We start from the raw sequence: 23,597 nt of genomic DNA, 5'->3' as shown, positions 1-23,597 counted from the left end.
ATATCGGAGTGGAAGGAAGATAATAAGAATGATAAGCAGAAAAAAAATATATAATAGTAATTGAAAGAAGATAATAATGCATTATGAATACTAATTTTTATGTTATGTACATTTTAATATAGATAATAATAAAATAATAATAAATACACAGAATTTTTTTGTATTTTTCTAATTTTATTGTACCAAAAAATTTCCAATAATTTTCTTTTTTCAATAGTCTATCGAGTTAACACGTTTATTTTAATATTTATTCATATATTCATTATTTATTTTTAAGTAATTGTTGTAAAAAATAATTTTAATATGCACATATATGTATTTCTCTAAGATGAGAATAATAATTATTTACTTTATCAACGGTAAAATAGTTATTTATTTCCGTATAATTTTTATTTTTTTTAATAAATATAATTGTACTCATTAGTCATAAAAATACAAACGAAATTTCTAACATAACAATAACTAAATAATAAATTCATATATTTATTTTTTTTTTCTTTTTCGTAAAGTAATAATTTTTCTTTTGAGATCTACTGTTTTTAAAACAGCTGAAAATTTAAATTTTTAATTTCAATGACAATTTTTTTCCAAGACAAGTTAGAATTTTCTGTTTTTTTTCTGTTTTTTTCTTTTAATTATTACGTGTTTGTTTTGATTGAATAACAATAAATTAAAAAATAGATTTGTCAAGATATTTTTGGTTTTTGTATTGACTTTAAAACTTGTACCAAAAAATAAGTAGTTTTGTTTTCTTTAATTCATTTATAATTGCCAAAAAAATTGTTTGATATTAATGAATAACACGTAACTGTAATAATTGTAAATATCGTTTAACGTAATACGACATTATTAAAAATATAATCACGAAATACTTACAAATCTATGAAAAGTCTACTTAACTCAATGTTCGATATATTTTGTGATAATTATTAATCATGCATATATAGTGGAAATTTTGTTAGCTTTATATAAAAAAAAATTTTTTTATTGATTTAATCATTTTTGAAGAATATTTATAACGCTTTTATATTTTGTATATTGTCTAAGCAATTACATCTAGTACTTTGACCTTAAGAAATTTGAAATACCACATACATTAATTTTACCAATCAAACACTATTATTCAATTAAAAGCGAAATAATATTATTAAAGTAATTTTATAAGAAAAATTGATCTTTAAAAAATAAAATGAATTATTGCCAATTGTTTATAAAATGTTGAACATTGTGTATTGAAATTATAAGATTATATATAATAATTCAGTTGATTGATAAATGAATCATGAGGCATTTACTGATCATCATAGTGATTATCAAGAATAATAGAGTGACAATGTTAATTTAATTAATCATTGCGAATTCTTAAATAGCACCAGACCACGAGATACAGTCGTAGACGTGAATGCAATTGGTATCTACTTTACATATTGTGTGCTCATTTAAATGACCAAATTACCCAGATTTCACAAGATATTGTATCGGAAGAATGATAAATGATCAATGTTTGGTTACAACTCCATATCTTGTGCCTCATCTTCACTGTAATCACTCATGGACGACTCACTTTCCGATGACACTGTATTGCCATTACCACCGTTTTCTTGATCTTTTAGGGCTTCTTCTGTTGCATATTTCCTTACATAATCTGTACATGATTCATTTTGTACGGATTATTAATTAAATTTTTGACAAATTAACCTTTTAATGTGTAAAATATACATATAAAAATTTCATTAAATCATAAATTTCTAAAGTAGAAACTTTATGAGAATTTAACAAAATTTTTTTCTTGTGCTATCGATCTACTTGATTGATAATTAAATACCTGCTACTTTTTTCTTATATTCTTCTGGCTTATGAAGATACATTGCTGCAGCATCTCCATTTAATGGATCAATTGGATTAGGATATGTTAATAATTGTGGTAAGAAAGACTCAAAAATATTAGATAAGTCTGAGAAAAAAGTAGATATTAGAAATTTAATAATACATAAATTATATAATTTAATAATTATTAAAATAATTGTACCGTAAAGAGCTGTCCATGCTTGATTTATCACATCAAGACATACAGTTCCCGATACTTCATCAATGTTTGGATGATAAACTTTGTTCATAAATCCAATTGATGGTGACTTAAATGGATAATGTTCAGGTAAATGAACTCGCACTTTCCAGATACCTCCTTCATAAGGAGCTAAATAAATAGAAAAGATAAGTACAATTAAATTAATAGAATAATTATTTTAATGATATTTTTAAAAATATTATAAATACTTACTTCCTCGAGGTCCATAAAATTTAACAGAGAATTCATTGAGTCCTCCCAAGATTGTTACTTCATGTTTACTTTCAATTCTTTATTAATATTCAATAACTTTTATTAAGGTAAATAGTTCTATAAATTTTTTTTAATTGTACAATTACATAATGACAGTATCATTCATTTTTATTTGTTGAAGAATCATTTGTTTTAATAATAGTAAAAATTAACTATAGTCATAGTGAAGGAAACAAAGAAAAAGAAATTGTAAATATTATTTAAAGGGAGACAAAGAGAGAGAAAGAGAGACAAAGAAAATGAAAGGACAAAAGGTATGTGGAAGAAAAAGATAGAGCAATCAGCTGGTTAGAAACAGCTGTTACCCGTCAGTGACGCATTGAGAAATAAAATGTTTTGTTTATTGAATAAAAATTACTTTTTTTTTAATACTCCTTGATATGAATAATTATATATGTACCCAAAGGCATGCATGGTTTTATCAGTTAAATTTTTAGAACATACATTGATTTAAAAAAGGATACAATTTAATAACATCAGTATCCATGCGTCGTTTGCCTGCACTTGGAGACGACATGTTTATTGTTGAATTAAGATGTATCGATGTATCGAAAAGTTGAATTATATCTTTGGATGACCAAAATCAATGTAGAGTAGAATAATGGAAATTTCTCACCTTCTTGAAGTCGACAGTTGTCAAAAAGTATTTTTTATTGATCACTATTTAATTATTCCTTACACGTACTTATTAAGGCTTTATAAATATACATAGGTATACCAAGTATTCTAGTGTATATTTTTAAATGGGCTGTCTTCTTAGTTTAAAGCATTAAATTAGCGTAATCCATGATCATTCGTTTTGATACGAAACGTGGTAAAGACGAATAAAAATACATTAACAAAAGTATGAGCCACGATCTTGAATTTAATTTAATTAACTGAATATCAATTAAAAGAAAAACATTAGCTGTTGAGATGATGGTAAAGCAGATACGTAAAGTGATATGAATATAACAAATAATAATAAGACGTATACATAAGTGCAAAAAAAAGACCTTCACCTATTCTTTATACTAATATGATGATTAAATTCTAGGAAAACGTTTTAGAATTCATTATTTAGGACTCATCACCAATCGTCCACATTCACTAGTATTTTTTTTATCTAATAAACAAGCCCCCCTTTGCACTCGTAGATTTAAGACTTCTATTATCTTCACCGTTAGATGCGTGTCATTCTTTCCCAGGCACTTAAGATACAATGTTTTTTTAATAACATTTCCATCAAACTTTCACAGTAATAAAATTAAGGTTGTATTAATTTGGTTATAATTTCAAGTCGTTTACACGTGACAAAACAAAAAAAAACACAACTCATCTGTCAATTTGACGTAGTTTTCCTCTCCTTTTTTCACTCTAATCTCATTGCTTTGTCCAATAACTTGCACTTATAATGTCACTGCTTATAATAGGTTTACATTCAGTAAAATTAAGTCAAATCGTGATATCCAATCATCGATTATTTATAGAAGAATTCAGAGTACTCAATTGGACGATTCTATTTTAATTTTGCTTTCATGGAAAGTTCGTCGTAATAAACCACGCATGCGTCAATTCACATGGATGTGCATGGATAGAGAAGTACATATTTATGTGTGTAGCTATTTTCATGCTATGTATAGCCACATAATAAATGTACATATGTATTTGTGTACGTCCATGGATGTGTTACGTATACATATCTTCCTTCTCAAATTTGACCGGAAATGATTTTCATCTCTCTATCGGAAATATATCAAACGCCCTCCAGGTGATGAGCGGTGATTTTCAAAAATTACATTATTGTTTTAAAAATTTACAAACGTATTTTATAAATAAATCAAAATTATATAATATTAACGTCATTATTTATTTAAAATATTACTGATATTTTTTCGAATATATTTATGATAATATTAGAATGATTTTTGTGATGTGTAACTATATTTGACTCATTTGCCCTTTTACCCTTGTCCAATTGCCTTTGTTCTGTTGCCGGGCCAACTTAACCTAAAATATTTTTTGTAGCTGTATGAGGCTACATACATTTTATAATGTTTTTTTTGTATATTCTGATTTAAATGAAAAAACATAAAAAATATTGTTAGTTAAATAAAAATTTTTGTATAATCGTAGCAATAGCGTTTAAATTAATTTATCGGATTTTGTAGTATCTATGAAAAAAAACGTGTGAGAAGAAATATTCATTCTGTAAAAGCACTAAGATAAGCTAGTCAACATGGCTTCGTTCACAAGGTAAATCAATATTATTTATTTGTACTTTTTTAAATACCAAATATAATTTATTCAATCTTTTGAGTTCATATTAGAAAACAATTAGCTAATAAATTATTTATTTTATACATGAAAATAAAGCATACACACATTTTCTGTTTCATTTTATAATTTACTGATGTTATCAGATAATGACGTGTCACTAATACAAAATTTAATAATATTTATTCTATGCATTTTAGGTCATTAATACAACTCTCATGTATTTTTATTGTTGTATACGCCGTTGATCGCAATAATTTTAAAACATGTGAACAATCAAGTTTTTGCAGGTAATAATTAAAATATTACATACAACAATTTTTTAATAATTAAATTTTTAAATGATGATAGTAGTTTTAAAATATCGTAAAAAATAATTTTTCAATCAAATTTTAGACGATGTCGAAAAATGGAAGCCGGTAATACACCTTATCAGCTTTTGTCGAATACGCAGTTACAGAATAATTCCATTTTATACGGAGAATTATTTAACAAGCAAACTGGAATATTTTACGTCTTGAAATTGTCAGCTTTAGAGGCTAATACATTTAGACTTTATATAAACGAAAAAAATCCATTGAAACCTCGTTACGAAGTTGATTATGCCTTACAAAATGCACCTCGACTTACGGAGCTAAATGTTGTTGAGAATACTACTGATCATATAACAGTTAAATCTTCTACAAACAAGGCAATATTATATTATAATCCATTTAAAGTTGATTTATATTCCAATGAAAAGCTTGTAATATCAACGAACGCCCGAGGTTTAATGCGATTTGAGCATTTACGAACCAAAACTCCCAAAAATCCTGATGGTGAAAATCCAGATATCGTTGAAATACCACCTGAATATCCTGGAGATGGTGCAGAAAATGATCCAGGTGCATGGGAAGAGAATTTTAAGAGTCATCAAGACTCCAAACCTCTTGGACCAGAAGCAGTAGCTATGGATTTCAGTTTTCCCGATGCTGAACACGCTTATGGAATTCCACAACATGCTGATCTTTTTGCTTTAAAATCAACTAAAAGTACTGATCCATATAGATTGTATAATTTAGATGTTTTCGAATACGAAGTTTCTAATCCTATGGCGCTGTATGGATCAGTCCCTGTTCTATATGCTCATAGCAAAGATCGTACATCTGGAGTTTTCTGGCATAATGCAGCTGAGACCTGGGTTGATATTCAATCAAGTGCAGATACGAATGTTTTTGACAGTATCGTCAATTTAGTACCTGGAAACACTAAAAAAGCCTCTGTAGACACTCATTTCATGTCTGAGTCTGGAGTAATAGATGTATTCTTTTTACTGGGACCAAATCCACTTGATGCATTCAGTCAATATACCAAATTAACTGGAACTGCACCTTTACCTCAAATGTTCAGTTTGGCATATCATCAATCACGTTGGAATTATAACGATCAAGAAGACGTTGCTCAAATAACTGAACAATTTGATGTTCATGATATTCCTATGGATGTTATGTGGTTAGACATTGAGTATACAGACAGTAAAAAATACTTTACCTGGGATCCAATTAAATTCCCTAAGCCTTTAGAGATGATTGAAAATCTTACTAATAAATCAAGGAAATTGGTTGTAATTATTGATCCACATATTAAACGTGATCCTGGTTATTATATTCACAATGATGCAACAAATAATGGATTTTACGTTAAACATGCTGATGGAAAAGATTATGAAGGTTGGTGTTGGCCAGGATCATCTTCCTATCTCGATTTTCTCAATCCAGCTGTAAGAGAATACTTCAAAAATCAGTATGATCTTGATAAATTTAAGGATACAACTAATAATGTTTACATCTGGAATGATATGAATGAGCCAAGTGTATTCAATGGTCCCGAAGTCACTATGCCAAAAGATCTCATTCATTATGGAGGATGGGAACATCGTGATATACATAATATTTATGGACTTTCATTTATTTCGGTTACATATGATGCTTTATATAAACGTTCTGGTGGTACTTTGAGACCTTTTGTATTGTCAAGATCACACTTTGCCGGAGCTCAACGATTTGCAGCAATTTGGACTGGAGATAATACTGGTGATTGGAAACATTTACGTATTAGCTACCCAATGTGTTTATCTTCAGCTGTAGCAGGAATATCATTTTGTGGAGCTGATGTTGGAGGTTTCTTTAAGAATCCAGATTCTGAACTTTTCACCAGATGGAATCAAGCAGGAGCTTGGTTACCATTCTTCCGTCAACATTCTCATATTGAAACTAAACGACGGGAACCTTGGACATTTAATAATGAAACTACTAAAATCGTACGAGATGCTATCAGAGTAAGATATTCATATCTTCCATTGTGGTATACCTTGTTTAGAGAGCATGAAATAACCGGTTATCCAGTTATAAGACCTCTTTGGGCACATTATCCAACAGAATCGAAACTTTATACAATAGATGATCATTTACTGGTTGGAAATTCCATTCTTGTTAGACCGGTATTTGAGCCTTCAGTTTCAGAGGTAACTATTTATTTCCCTGGAGAAGGCAAAGATTCATGGTATGATGTAGAAACTATGGAAGAATACAAAGATTTTGGAGAAGTACGTATTCCAGTAACTTTGTATAAAATTCCTGTTTTTCAACGCAGTGGTACTATTGTACCTCGTAAAATGAGACTTCGTCGTAGTACAGTTGCTATGAAAAATGATCCCTATACGTTAATTGTTATTACTAATAAGGAAGGAATAGCATCAGGAACTTTATATATTGATGATGAGTCTAGTTTCGAATATCGTCATGGAAAATATATTTATCTTCAATTAAGATTTAATGGACAAGTATTGTCATCTAAATATATTGATAAACTAGCTAACTTCCAAACAACAAGCTGGTTAGAACGAGTGGATATTGCTAATCCTCCTCAAGGAGTGAAACATGCTAATCTCATTTCTGAAAGTAAGTAGCACACAATAATGATCTTTTGAAATAAAATCAACAATTGACGTTTATAATTAATGATTTTTATAATTTTCAGGTTTGGGAAATGTAAGTCTAGAATTGAATTATAACTCAAATAATAATGTTTTAACTTTGCGTAAACCTGGTGTAAATATGGGTGAAGAATGGTCGATTGAATTGAAACAATGAAGTATGGTAAGTAAATTCAACCTTAGGATTTCAGACATAGATTGATTAAAAGAAAATTTTAAATTTAATTATTCATATTACTACAAATGATATTGTTTCTTATTATTACATTTTTTCAATGTATTGACTATTTTATGAAATGAAAATTTGGCAAATAGTTATAAATTTTTTTTGTATTACATAAAAATATAAAAATTAAGAATTCAAGAAAACTCATGATCAAATTTTATAGACTTGTGAATTAATAATAAATTTTAGGATTTGAAAACCTTTCTCAATCATACTGAAAGATTTAATGAGACATTTTTTATTGTTTAATTAACTAGTTATTAATTTAAAATAAAATTTTACAGCGTATCAATAAAATAAACATTTTTATGACCTCTACAATAGTTTTGTAAACGATAATTATTTGAATATTTTTACATTTATTGTAATTATTTTTAAGTTTAGTATAAAATTCATATATCAAAAATGTATAGACTGTTTATAATCGTTCACTAGGCGCTTGTTTATGTGCTAAATATAAAAATACTATTGATGATAAGGCAGAGACCAAAAATATAACATCAAACCAGCGATGATAAAAACTAAATTGAAGATCTCCCAACACTTGTGTGACAATTATTCGATATTCTGCTGGCATATTCATTCGCATTAAAAGTACTGATGAAACGAAATACATACCCTGAAATAATTTAAATACAATAGATATATCGATGTCATAATTTACATTCCATATATATTGATTAAATTTCCTTTTATAATTACCATTATTTGGGCAAGAATGAGCACAATAACATTTGAAGACTTACTACTAGAAATAGCGTAAAAGAACTGGAAAAGCAAGAAATAGTGTTTACGATTAAGAATATATATTGTCTTACAATAAATAATACCAAATAAAGATGTAAAGTCATTGAGAACAAGAACTAAATTTATATTTACCTTAGTTAATGTAAGTAATAAACCTCGTATTGATGTAACAACAATACAGCCGACTAAAAAAAATGATATATGTTGTGACCAGAAAGTCACATTAATATTAAAACCAATCCAATGAACTGCAATTTCTATTCCTCGTGTAACAGGATCTTTTTTACCAACACGATCAAACACAATATTTATGGTAGACTGTGCAAACCGATAAAAATATAAGTAATAATTGAAAATATAAATAAAAGTAATTATTTTAATTGATTTACTTACAATAAATATTTTCCATAAGCAATAAATTGAGAAGAAATAACCAAGAAAATTGAAATATTTCCCTTGCCAAGTTGCAGCCCATTCTAATCGTTCCCTGGCATTTTGAATATCATGAGCTTCTAGAAATAATTGACGAGATAATTCTTCCAGCCCTGCAACCTCTTGCTGAAGTTTCTTAACATCTTGAATAATATAAAATTAATTATAATCACTTATTGTTTTAATAAAAATAAAATTATTATTACATACTTTCTCGATGTTCTGTCATACTCGTCAAAGGCGATAACATTCCCCAAAGACGAGATCTCGTCTCTGCTTTGGACATTACATCACTTTTTTTGGCTAATGCTATTCTTTTTTTTTTAGCTACGATCATATCCATAGTTTGTAAGAGCCTTTTTTCAATTACTTGTACATCACTGCATGAAACCGGCCTCATGAAGCAAGCCATTGATGAATACGGATAATTAACAGCACCAAATCCAGATAAAAGAGCCATCACAGTTACTCCAATTACTCCTATTCTACTGACTCCTTGTTCTATTGAAAGAAGGCCTTTCTTTGGATTTAAAATTGGAAATGGATCTCCAATTTTCCAAAAAAGATATAAATAGAATAGATATACAAATAAAGTTAAAGGTGTTCTTAAATTCAGTCTTACTGTAACAATATAAATATTTTGATTATTTAAAAAGCTAATAAAGTTAAAGAGAAACGATTAGGTATTCTAATAATTATTTTATTATTGCTCATTGGAATGTTTTAATATAAATATCATATGTATACTCACCAAATCTTATATTTCTTATAATGAAAAGTGCTATGTAAAAGGGTATTAGTACAATGACCATAAAAAGTAACATATAAAGTCCAACATACCAATGAAAATACCTAGAACTAATACAAATTTTTTTAAGTATCATATAAAATTATAAATATATAAAACATATAATTGTTAAATAGTATTTATTAATACCTAGAATCAAGTATTCCTTTGATTTCAAAAATAATTAATTCAAACATAGTGCAGGACAACGAAAATGTTATTGAAAAAATTAATTGGACTAGCCGGTGATGAACTTCATAATCTCTGAATAATTTTTTAACAAAGAAAACCCATCCTCCGAAAAAAAATAAAATCTGTAACAAAAAGTTGAAAGTATTGATAATTATACCTGAATATTTAATAAAAGAAAAAAACATAATCAAATTGGAGTAGGATAATTAAAAAAAAAACTTCAAACCTGTGTTACAAGTACCACACACGTATCCTCTAAAAGTCCCATCTTTAATTTTCTTTTTTTTTACATGTTAATTGGAATTTTTGAACTTCAATTACAAATGTTAACCAATATTATTTCATTGTTATTATTGTACAAATTATTACATAGTGATAAGTTATATTGTGCAACGTGTAAATGATATACTGTTTAATCGTCCATAGTATACAAATACACAATATATTTCGTATAACCAATAAATACGTATATATGTTTACAAAGGTTTCTGTTCATCAACTGTCAATCGTGTAATTCAACTTTATCAACAAATTTTTATGACTCCACCATAAATAATTGAATACCTTGAACAAAAAATTATATCTTAAGTATGATTAAAATTATTATCAATTTATGTTTTATTAAAATTAAATTATTTCTAATAAATCTATTGCATGAAGACTTTAAGTTCGATTAGGTTAAGCATTGAATATTCAAAATATTTACGTTTGTGATTTGAACGTATAAATTATAAATTTTTATTAATGATGATTAATGAAATAATATTTTAATTTCAGATGAATTGAAATGTCTCTTTTTCCTGCATACGCAAAGGAATTAGTTGAGAAAGTTTCAGAAACTCCACAAGTAGAAAATGCAATTAACGATCAGCCAAGTACCAGTTGGCTTTCCAATTCTAGTTTTCCAGAATTTGTTCATCCACCCACCATAAATATCTCTTCAGATTCATCGGATTCTGATGAAATAGAGTTTATAACTAGAATAAATAAGGAAGACTCTGATGATATCATAGAAGTATCTAGCTCAATTGTAAATGAAACTGACAATAGGAAAGAACATTTTAAGAAACGCAAAAAGTTAAAAAAATCAAAAAAACATGAAAAGCATAAAATTACAAAAAACTATGAGTTAGTTGTTAAAGATGTATATTATGATGATACATTTAGAGATAAAGGAAACTTTAAAGTAGACACTTTATGTTCGAGAGTTAGACCTATATATAATTTAAAACAAACTGCTCTTGGTTTGATTGTAAATATGTACAATAAAAAAGAAATATTTAATCGATATTACGTTAAAATAACAGATAAGAAAAAATCGAAAAAGCTAAATACAATTATCCAAAAAACCAAAATTATTCATAATACAGATCATGATGAATTTAATCAAAAAATTTCAGAAGCAGCAGAAGAAAAAATAAAATCAAAAATTAAAGAATATAATGAAAAACTTGCTGAAGACCCACACGATATTGATCTTTGGTTGGAATATATTCATTTTAATGATCGTGATAATGACTTTGAAACATCTCACGACAAGAATACTGAAACAATAAAATATCAACGAAAATTAGCTATAGTAGAAAAAGCATTAGAAAAAAATGCACAATCTAACGAATTAATAAAAGAAAAATTAAAGTATATGAATAATCTACTACCAGCTGACCAGTATTCAAATGAAATTGAAGCAATGATTGAAAAGGATCCAGGAAATATTTTATTATGGCAAGAACTAATCAGTGCAACCAGGTCTTCCGTTGCTATGTGTACAGTACCAAAAGTGATAAATTTATATTCAAAATGCTTCGCTTCTCTTCATTTATGGTCCAGAACTGATCTCCAAGCTTATGACGATCGTTTACTGAATACTCTTTATCATAGTTTGATATTTTTACGACAAGCAGGACTCTGGGAACAAATGTGGGAAATAATACGTCTTAATTTAAATTTAAATCTCAGCATAAATAAAAATAATCATTACTTTAAAAATTCTATTGATGAAAAAAAACTAATTGATATGGAAGAAGTAATTTTAACATCGAAATTACCATTAAATCAATTATGGCTTCGTGTGGAATTGCTAAGAGAGAACTGTCATTGGATGAGTGTGACTCAAGAGGAGCTTGAACTTATTGGAGATTCACATAGATTTATTTCTCCAGAGGACGTGACAGACTTTATCCATCCTTTGTTAAGTAGAAAATCAAATTTCAAAATGGTTATTTATTTTCTAATGGCTTTAAAAATTCCATTGTTACCAACTCGCCATCAAACTTTACAAGATTTAGATATGAAGGCAATTAATTGGAGTTTTGATTCTCTTGAATTTTTAATTCCATTCATATATCCGTGTGCTGGTGAAATGGCTGGTTATGATAAAAGAATTGCACTTTCAATAGGATTACTTGAAGGAAGTATCACATCAGGACCTCAATACATTCGATATCATCCAGCACAGGAATCTTATATAGACTTTATTCGAAATGTTTTTAGTACTGTTGCAGAAAGTCTATCATCAGAGAATAGATCGAGTATATATATTTGGTGGTTACGATTTGAAAGAATGATTCTATCACTGATAAAAAATAGTACGGTTCGAATTGATAAAGGTTCTAAAAAACTGAAAGGAATTTTGAAAGATTTTTTACAGAAACAAGAAAATCGAAACAACTTATATTATTACCGAGAATATGCATTAATAAAACGAGAAATGAAAAATTTCGATAATTGTGTAAATATTTTAGAAACTGCTATTAAAACAAAAGGAAATATAGTGAAAAATGTTGTAGATAAAATGGAACAAGTTGCTCTTTTAAGTTTGTATAGAACTCTTTTAGAAGTTTTACTGGACACACAGTTTTGGACAGAATTAAATAGGACGCGAATATTAGAAATTTTCTCTCAAATGTCAGATGGAAAAGATCAAAATGAATGTATAATAAATACTGAAAAATATCTTTCTAAATTTTATAAAGAGTTATTAGAAAGTCCTGATCTATCACTCTTAGAGGAATCGTTAGAAACACTTTTCTTTCCTAATTTTTATTGTGACATAGTGGTATGTTATGTATATTTTATTTTTATCAACAGTCAAGACTTGGAAAAAATTTTTGAAATTTATGATAAATCTTTAACAAAACTTTCAAATTATCCACATGTTCAAGAGCAAGTGTATGAAAACCAAATAGCATTTTTACACTTTATTTATGAAAAATCATTGATAAATTTGAGTCTATTAAGAGAGTACTTAAATAAAGCTATGGAATGTTATCCCAATAATTTCTACATTCTCTCTGTTTTTGCAGGAATTGAGGTATAATGAATTTAGATTTATAATTATTGTAACAATAATACAATTTATTAATTTACGATTAAATTTCTTGCAGAGTGAATTACCACATTGGAGTATTTGTACTCGTCCTACAAATGATCGACTTTGGATGAATATTGCTCTATGTTTAGCAGGTCGAGCACGTCTACAAACATCAGTTTGTATAAATGATCCTATTGCTATGTCTGCTGCGACTAATAAATTGCTCCATTTTCACAAAAGACTTTCAAAGTATGTTTGAGTTATTTGTATTGATGACATTCATCATAAAATATATCTGTAATATTTCTAAAGAATGATTTTACAACAGAATGAAATACTTTTTTATTACAGTAACGATGAATTACGCTGTTGTCCAATCATCTGGAGATTATATATGTTGCTCCTTCGAGAAAAAAACTTATGTGAAAAAAAAGGGGAAGAAATTTATCATGAAAGTGTTGCCTACTGCCCATGGTCTAGATGTATTTATATTGATGCTGCTGAAATTGCTCCACAATTGTTAACACAAATTCAGGATATAATTCGTGAAAAAAATTTAAGAATGCACGTGACTCCAGAAGAACTTGACATTTTAAGAGGATAATTATGGAATATTATTAATTGTTGCATTGATATTATGAGTTCAAATAGGAATTATGATAAAAAAATTCAAGTAAATTATTTGAAATGTTGGAGTTATTACATATTCTTATTAATTTATGTATATACTCATATACACACATAATGTATATAGATATACACACAAACACATTCGATTTCAATCATTGACTAATGTAATGTACAACATAACCTCAAGTTCTAGCAACAGAACTTGACGTTTCTTGTCAAAAGAGTACTATTATTTATGTTTATGTTGATAATCTAATAGAATATAGTTATCTAATTTATAACAATGAATACAAAAGCAATTGTTATCCCTGGAGAAGCCCCAGAATCTGACGAAGAAACTCGAGAAATCCCAATTGTATGTAAATAAATTATTTATATTATTCGTAAAAATGTTTTTTATTAAATTCAAATATTTTCTTAGGGTTTTACATTTAAATATATGAAAAATAATGCGGGAAAAATAATTTCTGGAGAAGCAACCGAATCAGATGATGGTAAAAATATAAGTTTTTGTTAACTTAAAAGAATAATATCTTATTGATTAATTCCATAAATTAGATTACAACTATACAGAATAAATTAGATTATTTGATAAATTTTTTTTTGCATAGATGGTGCAAGCTGGAGTAGTGCAAGTGCAGCATTTGAAGTAACAACTTGTCCTCCTTACATGGATACAAGATTACCAAGTTCAAAAAGAAATGTTATTAAATATAATAGTCTACTTCATAAAAAACTATGTAAGTCTTGAAAAAAAACTGTCAACAAGTATTTTCATTTTTATATTTTTTTATTATATTACATTAATTATCTAGTGTATAAGTTAATTATAATAGCAATAAATTTCAATATGCAGATAATGTCAATTAAAATGCTTATGATAAGATATCTTCTACCATTACATCATAATTATATTATCTTTTTTTTTACAAAATATTAGATTCTCAAATATTAATTAATTTCATTTAGCCCTTAATTAGAATTCACATGAGTTGACAATAATGAATTTGATTTTTATTTATATAAATAATATAAAATAAATACAAAAAACTATTGAACTAATATATTTCCATATTCAATAAACAACAGTATCTTTTGTCTCTTCTTATAAATTAGCACATATAAAATTTCTATGCTTATACTAATTAAGGGCCAATAAAGAAATATAGTCAATAAAAATAATCAACAAGTAGATAATGACATTAAAAAGAACTTATTATTATAATTTTATTTAATAGATGAGTGCAATGAATCACTAAGAACCAATGTAATTAGTGTAGCTGAAGATACCATAACGAACGGTGTCCAAGAGCTTATGGGAATTAATAAGCAGTTGGTAAAAAGTGAACTCACTGTCCAAGAAGCTGCTTGTCAACTAAGAAATGCATCAGCTCGATGGAATGAAGCATCCAGTAGTCTTTTCCAACTTATAGATACTAATTTTCTTAATACCATTAGAACGTAAATGCTCAATGATATGTAAGATAACAAAACATCACAAGTATAACAATTCTTGATAATTTTATACTACTTCTAAAGTTATTATTATTACAAAGTTAACTAATTTTTAATTTTATGTTTACTATATATAATTAGCTGTCAGCCAGCGATGCGAGACATTAAATTTAATTAAATGTTAAACATTTCAGCAGTTATTATTGAGCATCAATTGGATTGGTATTTATTTCAATTAATTGGTGGCAGTACACTTTGCTAGATCTGTTTACTAACAACCCATAATTATGACTTAGTTACCGTTAAATGTATGAATCTTTTGTAAATTGATTTTATCTTACGCATCATAATAAATTTATGGATAATTTGTTATCGTATATATTCTAATTTTTGTGTAAGATAACATTTTCTTTTTTTATTAAGTGATCGTTGCATTTATTTTATTCTATTAATTCTAAATATAACATTTTATCACCAAATGGTTTGTTTTTAATATTTATATTTACATTCACACATCAGATTAATTTCTAACATATTATTGTTGTTCATTATATTAAAATTTATTAAATATTATAAAACATCGCAATAAATTAATGAAACGATTTTGCGGTAATTCTATTTGTACAATTTTCATAAAATTAAAAGTATATTATAGTAAATAAGTAATTGACAAAGAATCTAAATGATAATGATTTTATTAAGCAATTATATATGTAGGAAAGGGGCAGGGTATTAGCACACAGTCTTTATCAGAAGCTTCTAAATATTATTTAAGTTTTTTTTTTAAATATTTGTTCGATCACTTTCATTCATGGTTTGTCATACTTTTATTTATCAAATGCATATTTTTATTTGGTATCAAAGAACTGACATCACGGACGATTAATTATAATGGAATCATACATCACTATTTTATATGAATAATAATGACTTGATGATCTAATGGTGATATTTTCTACAAATTCAGTCTTAAATTATTTACTTGCTCTTGATTGAAATAAAATGGGTATTAATGTTAGTTGATTGATCATTCAAGTATAAAGCTTCACTGTGATGACAATGGTTGGCTATAATTTATGTAATATGAGTTTTTAAGGATACAAATTCACTCAATTCAACGATTGTGCACATGAATAATTTTTCATTAGGGATGTACGTATTTATTTTGTTTATGAAATGTTATTGAGTCTTTGTAATATCTACATTCATTAATTGTTCTTATATTTATTCAAGTAGCAATATTTTTATATAAAAAAATTCAATACTTTAACTCACTTTAAAATTGAAAAGTGATTTGTCCTTGTATCAAATTTTTATGTGAGTATAAAGATGAGAAATTTTACCTAAAAATATTGCTGTTACAATATTTCTATTCTAAATTAACCTACGTGACTATTACATAATTAATAATTACTTAATTATGACAATATACAGAGAAACATATCACTGACATTACTCATGAATACTTATTGAAACAATAAAAACGATTATTGATTTTAAATAATCGTTTTTAAATAGTATTTTTTTTACTGAGCATCGATTTACAATTCCGTGAGGTGCATCCTGTGACTCATGTAGTCATAGCAATCATTCAAATAATCCAGAAGAATTTCTGCTTTCTAGAAATGACCAAAATTTACTCTCTATCTACAATAATTTATATTTCATTAATCTGTATATTATTATCTATCCATAACACTCGACATATAATCGAACATCTAAATCACTATTACATTCGTGTCTTAAATTTCACAGTAATTCCTTGCGAATTCTGAATGATGTTTATAAGTATTTATGTTAAGACACACAGTCAATACTTTAACAATTTTTCAATTCATTAATTTAATTCAATAGGTTGGGCTTCAATTCCAAAAGAGAATCATGGTCTGTTGAAACTGTCGACCTTTATAAAAGATTCGACGTCTCACCCGATACATGTTGGCCAATGTGAGGGCGCCCACCCCCCACATGGCCTACGCCCTCTCCATCTCACCACTGCTTGCGTACATCTGGAGAAGTGCCATTGACTCTTGGGCTTGACGTTTTTCTGCCAAAAATCGGCCTGATGCTTGCTTTAATTGTTCTAAAAACAATCTATCAGGCACGATGTCAGCTAAACTATCTGGATCCATGTCACTAAGTAACTCCAGGTCGTTACCACCAAGTAGAGAAATATGAGAAGGATCTCCGTGGAGCGTTGACACAAGTGGTTCAATAGGACTTCGATAGCGTCGAGTACTCTCATCTGATGGGTGATCAGTATTGTCTATATTGTCAACCACTACGTACCGTGATGGAGTCTTCGCGCTACCAGGTGCAGCCCATTTTTCGTTACCTTGAAGTATCATTAAACTTGTGTTCTTTTCAAGTGTTGCAAAGTATTCTTCATCATCGACTTCGGTTCCTAAAAATCAAAAGGACATTCTCACTTAGTACTTTTCTAAGTAATGATGAATAAAATATACTAGGATATTTCTTAATTTACCATCTTGTTCTAAAACAATTGTTAAATCAGCATCAACAGGAAGGGATAGTCTATTTCTTGCTACATTGGTCAGTTCTTCTAAAGAAGAGGCAGTTATTCCTTTTCTTCGTTCTCGAGAGCAGTCAACGATCTTATAAGGATTTCCAGATACTGCGATGATGGCTGTATTCTCTGACATCTTGACTTTAAAAGTCAATATGATTTATTATACACAATCACACACTTTATTTAAAAATGCATTATTTTGTACTAAACTTAGCAGGGTTTAATTATTTATATAGGCACCAACGTATTTCATACGTTAAACAAAAACCACTAATTTGTGCTTTATTAATCTTTTAATTTTATACACTATATAAAAAGTCGTTGACTTATTATTGGTGTTATCTTATTAGTAATAATTTAGAATCACTTAGTATTTTTTTTTCGGCTATCAACGGATGTCAAACTATGAGGAATATTAATTTTGAAGAACAGGTCAAATGTGGGCAGTGTCTCGAGGATTGTAATTGAGCTTTTAAATTATTTTAATAACTATATATTTTTGTTGAATTAATGTTTAGTATCAACACCTTAGATGTTTTTCATTTTCACTTAATTAAATCTTCGAAAATGAAGGAAATAAAAAATGAACAACTTTCTTGACGTCAACACAGGACGATTTGTTTATCCAGTGAAGAATCAAAAATACTAGGACTTGGGTGTGAAAGTTGAGGCGATCGTACTGAAGCTACCAACCACCCACCCAACCGTGTGATAATCCAACTAGCACTGGGTCAATGGTGCAACCACCCTGCCTATTTATACTCCTCGCAGACTACCATTGTATATATAGTACCATGACAATCCCAATCCCCACTCTAGAATGGCAACCACCACGATGAAATCAATAACCTTGCCCCTCCTTCAACTACTTTTTTACCCTGACCGAAGCGCAATGTTTCTCTTGAAATACACATGCATTTTCGACCTAGGTGCATTCTCATGACATTGATAAATAATTCCAAACTTTTTTAAATTATTAGCTCATTAACCTTCACTACATCTCACCGTTTCAATTATTCAACATGATATTCTTTTGGGAATCTAAAATTTTCATAACGACCGAATAATGATCTTTTTTTTAGACATTAATTTGAGACTAAATGATACCACAAATTGAAGCTACAGCTCTGAGATTATTTATAGTACTTACTACAAAATGAGACACTAACTCCAGTTTAAAGTTAGCTCAGGCCTAGCTAAGACAAGTTATAATTTCGATCTGTAAAATCGAATGATTTTAACGAATTCGAACAAGTATAGTTGTAATAAAATAAGGATAATTTTTTGCCAAAATCGAAATGGCTCCAGCAAAAGTTACTGAAGAGCCTGATGATAGTCAGACATGGGAACTTGTAGAAAGATGTTTATTACCTGTCGCATTTTCTCATGCGATTTCAGTGATTCTAGCTGCTATTCTAAACACATTAGGAATTTCACAAACATCCAGTTTTGTATTATTTCTACTATTTCTATCATTGTCGGTGGGTTTCACTCTTTTCTACCATAATCTGAAGGTAAACTTTTTTAATTTTCTATTCAAACTCATTTGGAATTAATCATGAATATTCTTGAATTCAAATAATATAGATAATTTTAAAGTCAATCTGATTTAATTAATACTTCAGTTTTTAATTGAAATTAATATTAATTAAGCTATTTGGTAGATTACTGCAGCTGGTAAAGCTGTCCTTGTTACTGGATGTGACTCAAGAATTGGCTATGCTGTAGCAAGAAAATTTGATGAATTAGTAAGTTGTTGTCAAGTATTCAAACTACTATTTAATTTTTCATAAAATAATATAAAAATATGTGTTCAGGGTTTCACGGTTTTTGCTGGTTTTCAAGACAAGTTAGAGAACGAAGATAAAGTGGAAAAACTAAAAAAAGAAGCTTCAGGAAGGTTACATATTTTACAATTAGATATCACAAGTGAAAGAGATATTCACTCAACATTTTTGTATGTTAACGAAAATTTGCCGGATGGTGCACCAGGTTTTTTTTCATTTTCTTATCATTTATCATTATTATATTATTTTAAATATTTCATGTGTTAACATTTTTTTAGGTCTATGGGCATTAATTCATGCTAATGCTTGGGTTACTTTAGGTGAATGTGAATGGGTTCCTCTCTCAGTTTTAAGGAAAAGTGTTGATGTTAATTTTATTAGCATCGCACGAATGACTCAAGTAGGTAAAGAAATAAAAATAAAATTTTAATTAAAAGTAACATGTTTTTTTAATAATATTACTAGGTATTTCTACCATTAATACGACGCTGTAAGGGACGAATTATTTTGGTATCAAGTATTTTGGCTAGAATTCCAAGTCCTGTACGAGGCATTCAATGTGCTAATGTAGTAAGTTATTTTATCATTCAGTTAAATACTTAATCGTATTACATTGGGTATTATTTTATGCAGCTCATAAACTATTTATATTTTTAGGCGGCATTAGGAGCTTGGGGATCTTGCCTTAGATTGGAAATGCGTCGATGGGGAGTAGATGTTGTTATTGTTGAAACTGGTGAATATGTTTCTGGAAATGCATGGTTAAAAGACAATGTTGCTCTCTTAAATCAAGCACGAGATATGTGGATTCAATTAGATCCTCAAACACGAAAAGAGTATGGAGAGCAATTATTCCAAAAAGAAATGTTAGCATTGGAAAAATATACAAAAGGTCCTGAAGCTGATTTAACTCGAGTTCTTCGAGCATTAGTTGATGGAACAGTTAAGACATTTCCATTAAAAAGATACACACCTGTTACTCGAAAAGAGAGATTACAAGCATTTGTTAGTGATCATTTCCCAAAATCTGTTTATGATATCCTTTATGTAGATTAATTTCTTATCAAAACTATAACAAGAATCTAATTTAGTCTCTAAATAATTGATTATTTAAATTTATCTAAGTAATAAAATAAAATCAGATAAGAGTTATTATCTACAACAACAAAAATAGACAATTATTGAGTACTTTTTCGTAAAATGACATTTGTTACCTTGATAATTTATCATCCAAATAATAAAATCATTATTATTTAAAAATTTTTTTTGATAATTTTCACAAAATCTGTGATAACCTCAAAAAATGTTGGTATCTATGTATCTTCTATTTCAATGTGGTCTATTTTCGTGACAAGTTGACACTTTACGGTCTACTTTCGTTAAATGTTATTTGTGTTATCAAAGAAAATGTTTTCTAATAACAAAAAATACCAAGTTGATAGAAGCACAAATAGAATTTCAAGTTTTCACAACATAAAGTCTATCTAGTATGTCAGCAAACGATGATTTATGTAAAGTAGTATTTTTCTTTGTGTTGAAGAAGAACAATATTTTTCTGATTTAAATATTGGCGCGTTAGTGGCGCTTATATCGATCAAATTTCCGGTTGGATATGAACGGATTTTTCTTAACCAATCAAATGTCGACAACACTAAGAGAATTCACACCCGGTGGCAACTTCGACAGGGGCCACGTCGAGGCAGTGGGATTCGCTATTTCAGTTTTAAACGTGTCGTAGAAAATAAAAGAAGAGTAATATAAATCTTGCTTAGCTCTACAAAAATTCATTATCCACATTGCATATACATTAGTATTGTTTTAAATTTATGAGTTACAAGATTTATAACAATTTAATTATGCTAGCAAAGTTTTTTTTATTGTGTTTACTGGCTTTTGGAGTCCACGCCGGTGAAGAAGACGTTTTGGAGCTTACTGATGCAGATTTTACCATTGAATTAGATCGCCATGACAACACACTTGTTATGTTTTATGCACCTTGGTAAGTATATAACCAAAAACTTCTTCATAATTATTTCAAAATGTGTATTAAATGTTAATTAGTAATATTTATTACTCTATCAATGATAATTATTTTTCAATTTCTTTGTCAGGTGTGGTCACTGTAAACGACTTAAGCCAGAATATGCTGAAGCCGCTGGAACGTTGAAAGGCAATGTACCACCAATTACTTTGGCTAAAGTTGATTGTACTGAAGCTGGAAAAGATACTTGCTCAAAATATGGAGTAAGTGGATATCCAACATTGAAAATCTTCTCTAAGAGTGAAGTTGTTGCTGATTATAATGGACCACGTGAAGCTAAAGGAATTGTTAAATATATGAAGGTCAGTATTTTTAATTTTTTAATCATATTTGAAAAGAATAAAAAAATCAATAGATAAAGAGAAAATGTATATTACTGTCATAAAATCATTTCAATAATTTCTTTTGGATTATAGGCTCAAGTTGGACCTGCTTCCAAAGAACTCAAAACAGCAGAAGACTTAAAAACATTCCTCAGCGGTGATGAAGTCAGCATTGTTGGTTTCTTTGAAAAAGAAAAATCACCTCTTGCCGACTCATTCCATTCAGTTGCTAAGAAACTCCGTGAGAAAGCCAATTTTGCTCATACTACAGTGAAATCGATCTTAGAAAAGGAAAAGATGAAAAATAATATTGTTTTATACCGACCAAAACTTCTCCAAAATAAGTTTGAACCTCATATGCTTAAATATGAAGGTGGAGATTCTGTAAGTGATATTAACGAGTTTATTACGAAGAACTACTTTGGTTTATGTGGCATTCGCACACGTGATAACGCTATGTCATTTAACAACCCTCTCGTTGTTGCTTATTATGCAGTTGATTATGTTAAGAATCCTAAAGGCACTAATTACTGGCGTAACAGAGTTATGAAAGTAGCTAAAGATTTCCCAACTTTCAACTTTGCTATTTCAAATAAAGATGACTTCCAACATGAATTAAATGATTTTGGAGTAGAATTTAGCAAGAGTGAAAAACCTGTTGTTCTTGCTAAAGATGACAAAGGCCAGAAATTCATTCTTAAAGATGAATTCAGTGTTGAAAATCTAGAAAAATTCATGAAAGACTTGGAAGCTGGTAATTTAGAGCCATTTATTAAATCAGAACCAATTCCAGAAGATAACTCAGGTAATGTGAAGGTAGTCGTCGCTAAGAACTTTGATGAAGTTGTTACCAAAGCTGATTCTGATGTATTGATTGAGTTTTATGCACCATGGTGTGGACATTGTAAGAAACTTGCTCCAGTTTTTGATGAGTTGGGAGATAAAATGGCTAAAGAGGATGTTGTGATTGCTAAAATGGATGCTACTGCCAATGATGTACCACCACATTTCACAGTTCAAGGATTCCCTACTCTTTACTGGGTACCGAAAAATTCTAAAGATTCACCAGTTAAATATGAAGGTGGCCGTGAACTTGATGACTTTGTTAAGTACATCGCTCAACATTCGACTGATAAACTTAAAGGCTTCGATAGAAAAGGAAATGCTGTTAAAGCTCCTAGTGATGAGTTGTAAAAATTTTCTATTGTAAACTTTATTTTTACTATCTATTTTTCTCTGTGTAATGTTAGATGACATATTTTATATCTAATTGTATGTAAGCTTAATAATATTAAGCTTGATATACATTAAGCTGTGTTTCCATGTCAAATTAATGAAAATTTTTATGGTAAGGAAAAAAATAATTTAATGGTACAGTTTGTAATATTTTTAAGGAAATATTGTACCATGTATCCTTGTCAATGAAGTGATCTTATTCCATCTTATTTTTAAACTAAAATAGATGTAAAATATGAGTACATTAACATTCTGTTTATACAATAAGAAATTAATAAATTCAACATAATAATTTTTTTTAATTAATTTTGCTGTCGTTCTTTTATT

At 28.4% G+C, this 23,597-nt stretch overlaps 8 protein-coding genes across 9 annotated transcripts; 5 read left to right on the top strand and 3 right to left on the bottom strand.

Moving 5' to 3' along the window:
- Window positions 1–634: 634 nt before the first annotated feature.
- Window positions 635–3,851, bottom strand: UbcE2H (ubiquitin conjugating enzyme E2H). Its single transcript, XM_035081277.1, has 5 exons — window positions 2,806–3,851; window positions 2,282–2,358; window positions 2,030–2,197; window positions 1,826–1,954; window positions 635–1,645 (listed from the first exon to the last, which is right to left on the bottom strand). The coding sequence occupies exons 1-5, from the start codon at window positions 2,856–2,858 to the stop codon at window positions 1,509–1,511; spliced, it is 564 nt and encodes a 187-aa protein (XP_034937168.1). The 5' UTR covers window positions 2,859–3,851; the 3' UTR covers window positions 635–1,508.
- A 170-nt stretch (window positions 3,852–4,021) lies between these two features.
- GCS2alpha (glucosidase 2 subunit alpha) lies at window positions 4,022–9,884 on the top strand. Of its 2 annotated transcripts, none has more exons than XM_035081272.1 (5): window positions 4,022–4,091; window positions 4,492–4,576; window positions 4,798–4,887; window positions 4,994–7,536; window positions 7,616–8,660. In XM_035081272.1, the coding sequence occupies exons 2-5, from the start codon at window positions 4,560–4,562 to the stop codon at window positions 7,726–7,728; spliced, it is 2,763 nt and encodes a 920-aa protein (XP_034937163.1). In that variant the 5' UTR covers window positions 4,022–4,091; window positions 4,492–4,559; the 3' UTR covers window positions 7,729–8,660. The 2 variants fall into 2 exon arrangements, with proteins under 2 accessions (XP_034937163.1, XP_034937164.1); XM_035081273.1 differs by lacking the exon at window positions 4,022–4,091 and adding an exon at window positions 9,304–9,884 and having other exon boundaries at window positions 4,157–4,576; window positions 7,616–7,734.
- On the bottom strand, window positions 8,183–10,384 carry GPHR (golgi pH regulator). The gene is made up of 8 exons (XM_035081274.1): window positions 10,182–10,384; window positions 9,914–10,077; window positions 9,728–9,834; window positions 9,187–9,597; window positions 8,938–9,119; window positions 8,677–8,862; window positions 8,500–8,565; window positions 8,183–8,416 (listed from the first exon to the last, which is right to left on the bottom strand). Exons 1-8 carry the CDS (start codon window positions 10,221–10,223, stop codon window positions 8,216–8,218), a joined length of 1,359 nt encoding a protein of 452 aa, XP_034937165.1. The 5' UTR covers window positions 10,224–10,384; the 3' UTR covers window positions 8,183–8,215.
- Window positions 10,385–10,399: 15 nt separating this feature from the next.
- LOC118065774 (nuclear exosome regulator NRDE2) lies at window positions 10,400–13,902 on the top strand. The gene is made up of 4 exons (XM_035081271.1): window positions 10,400–10,543; window positions 10,733–13,268; window positions 13,342–13,517; window positions 13,620–13,902. The coding sequence occupies exons 2-4, from the start codon at window positions 10,743–10,745 to the stop codon at window positions 13,870–13,872; spliced, it is 2,955 nt and encodes a 984-aa protein (XP_034937162.1). The 5' UTR covers window positions 10,400–10,543; window positions 10,733–10,742; the 3' UTR covers window positions 13,873–13,902.
- Window positions 13,903–14,111: 209 nt separating this feature from the next.
- Blos3 (Biogenesis of lysosome-related organelles complex 1, subunit 3) lies at window positions 14,112–15,735 on the top strand. The gene is made up of 4 exons (XM_035081278.1): window positions 14,112–14,253; window positions 14,320–14,392; window positions 14,510–14,638; window positions 15,137–15,735. The coding sequence occupies exons 1-4, from the start codon at window positions 14,182–14,184 to the stop codon at window positions 15,361–15,363; spliced, it is 501 nt and encodes a 166-aa protein (XP_034937169.1). The 5' UTR covers window positions 14,112–14,181; the 3' UTR covers window positions 15,364–15,735.
- A 300-nt stretch (window positions 15,736–16,035) lies between these two features.
- Window positions 16,036–21,180, bottom strand: LOC118065779 (DNA fragmentation factor subunit alpha-like). Its single transcript, XM_035081276.1, has 3 exons — window positions 20,885–21,180; window positions 17,839–18,021; window positions 16,036–17,757 (listed from the first exon to the last, which is right to left on the bottom strand). The coding sequence occupies exons 1-3, from the start codon at window positions 20,898–20,900 to the stop codon at window positions 17,327–17,329; spliced, it is 630 nt and encodes a 209-aa protein (XP_034937167.1). The 5' UTR covers window positions 20,901–21,180; the 3' UTR covers window positions 16,036–17,326.
- Window positions 18,975–20,756, top strand: LOC118065777 (D-beta-hydroxybutyrate dehydrogenase, mitochondrial). The gene is made up of 6 exons (XM_035081275.1): window positions 18,975–19,397; window positions 19,548–19,631; window positions 19,701–19,875; window positions 19,949–20,070; window positions 20,136–20,240; window positions 20,328–20,756. Exons 1-6 carry the CDS (start codon window positions 19,182–19,184, stop codon window positions 20,724–20,726), a joined length of 1,101 nt encoding a protein of 366 aa, XP_034937166.1. The 5' UTR covers window positions 18,975–19,181; the 3' UTR covers window positions 20,727–20,756.
- A 155-nt stretch (window positions 21,181–21,335) lies between the features above and the next one.
- Window positions 21,336–23,576, top strand: ERp60 (disulfide-isomerase A3). Its single transcript, XM_035081329.1, has 3 exons — window positions 21,336–21,669; window positions 21,782–22,013; window positions 22,128–23,576. The coding sequence occupies exons 1-3, from the start codon at window positions 21,497–21,499 to the stop codon at window positions 23,226–23,228; spliced, it is 1,506 nt and encodes a 501-aa protein (XP_034937220.1). The 5' UTR covers window positions 21,336–21,496; the 3' UTR covers window positions 23,229–23,576.
- The last annotated feature ends 21 nt before the right edge of the window (window positions 23,577–23,597 follow it).

The sequence above is a fragment of the Chelonus insularis genome, unplaced genomic scaffold (genome assembly GCF_013357705.1).
Source record: "Chelonus insularis isolate UGA/USDA-ARS -01 unplaced genomic scaffold, ASM1335770v1 contig_323_pilon, whole genome shotgun sequence".
In the NCBI taxonomy this organism is placed as follows: Eukaryota; Metazoa; Arthropoda; class Insecta; order Hymenoptera; family Braconidae; genus Chelonus; species Chelonus insularis.
This window is presented reverse-complemented; position numbering and strand designations above follow the sequence as displayed.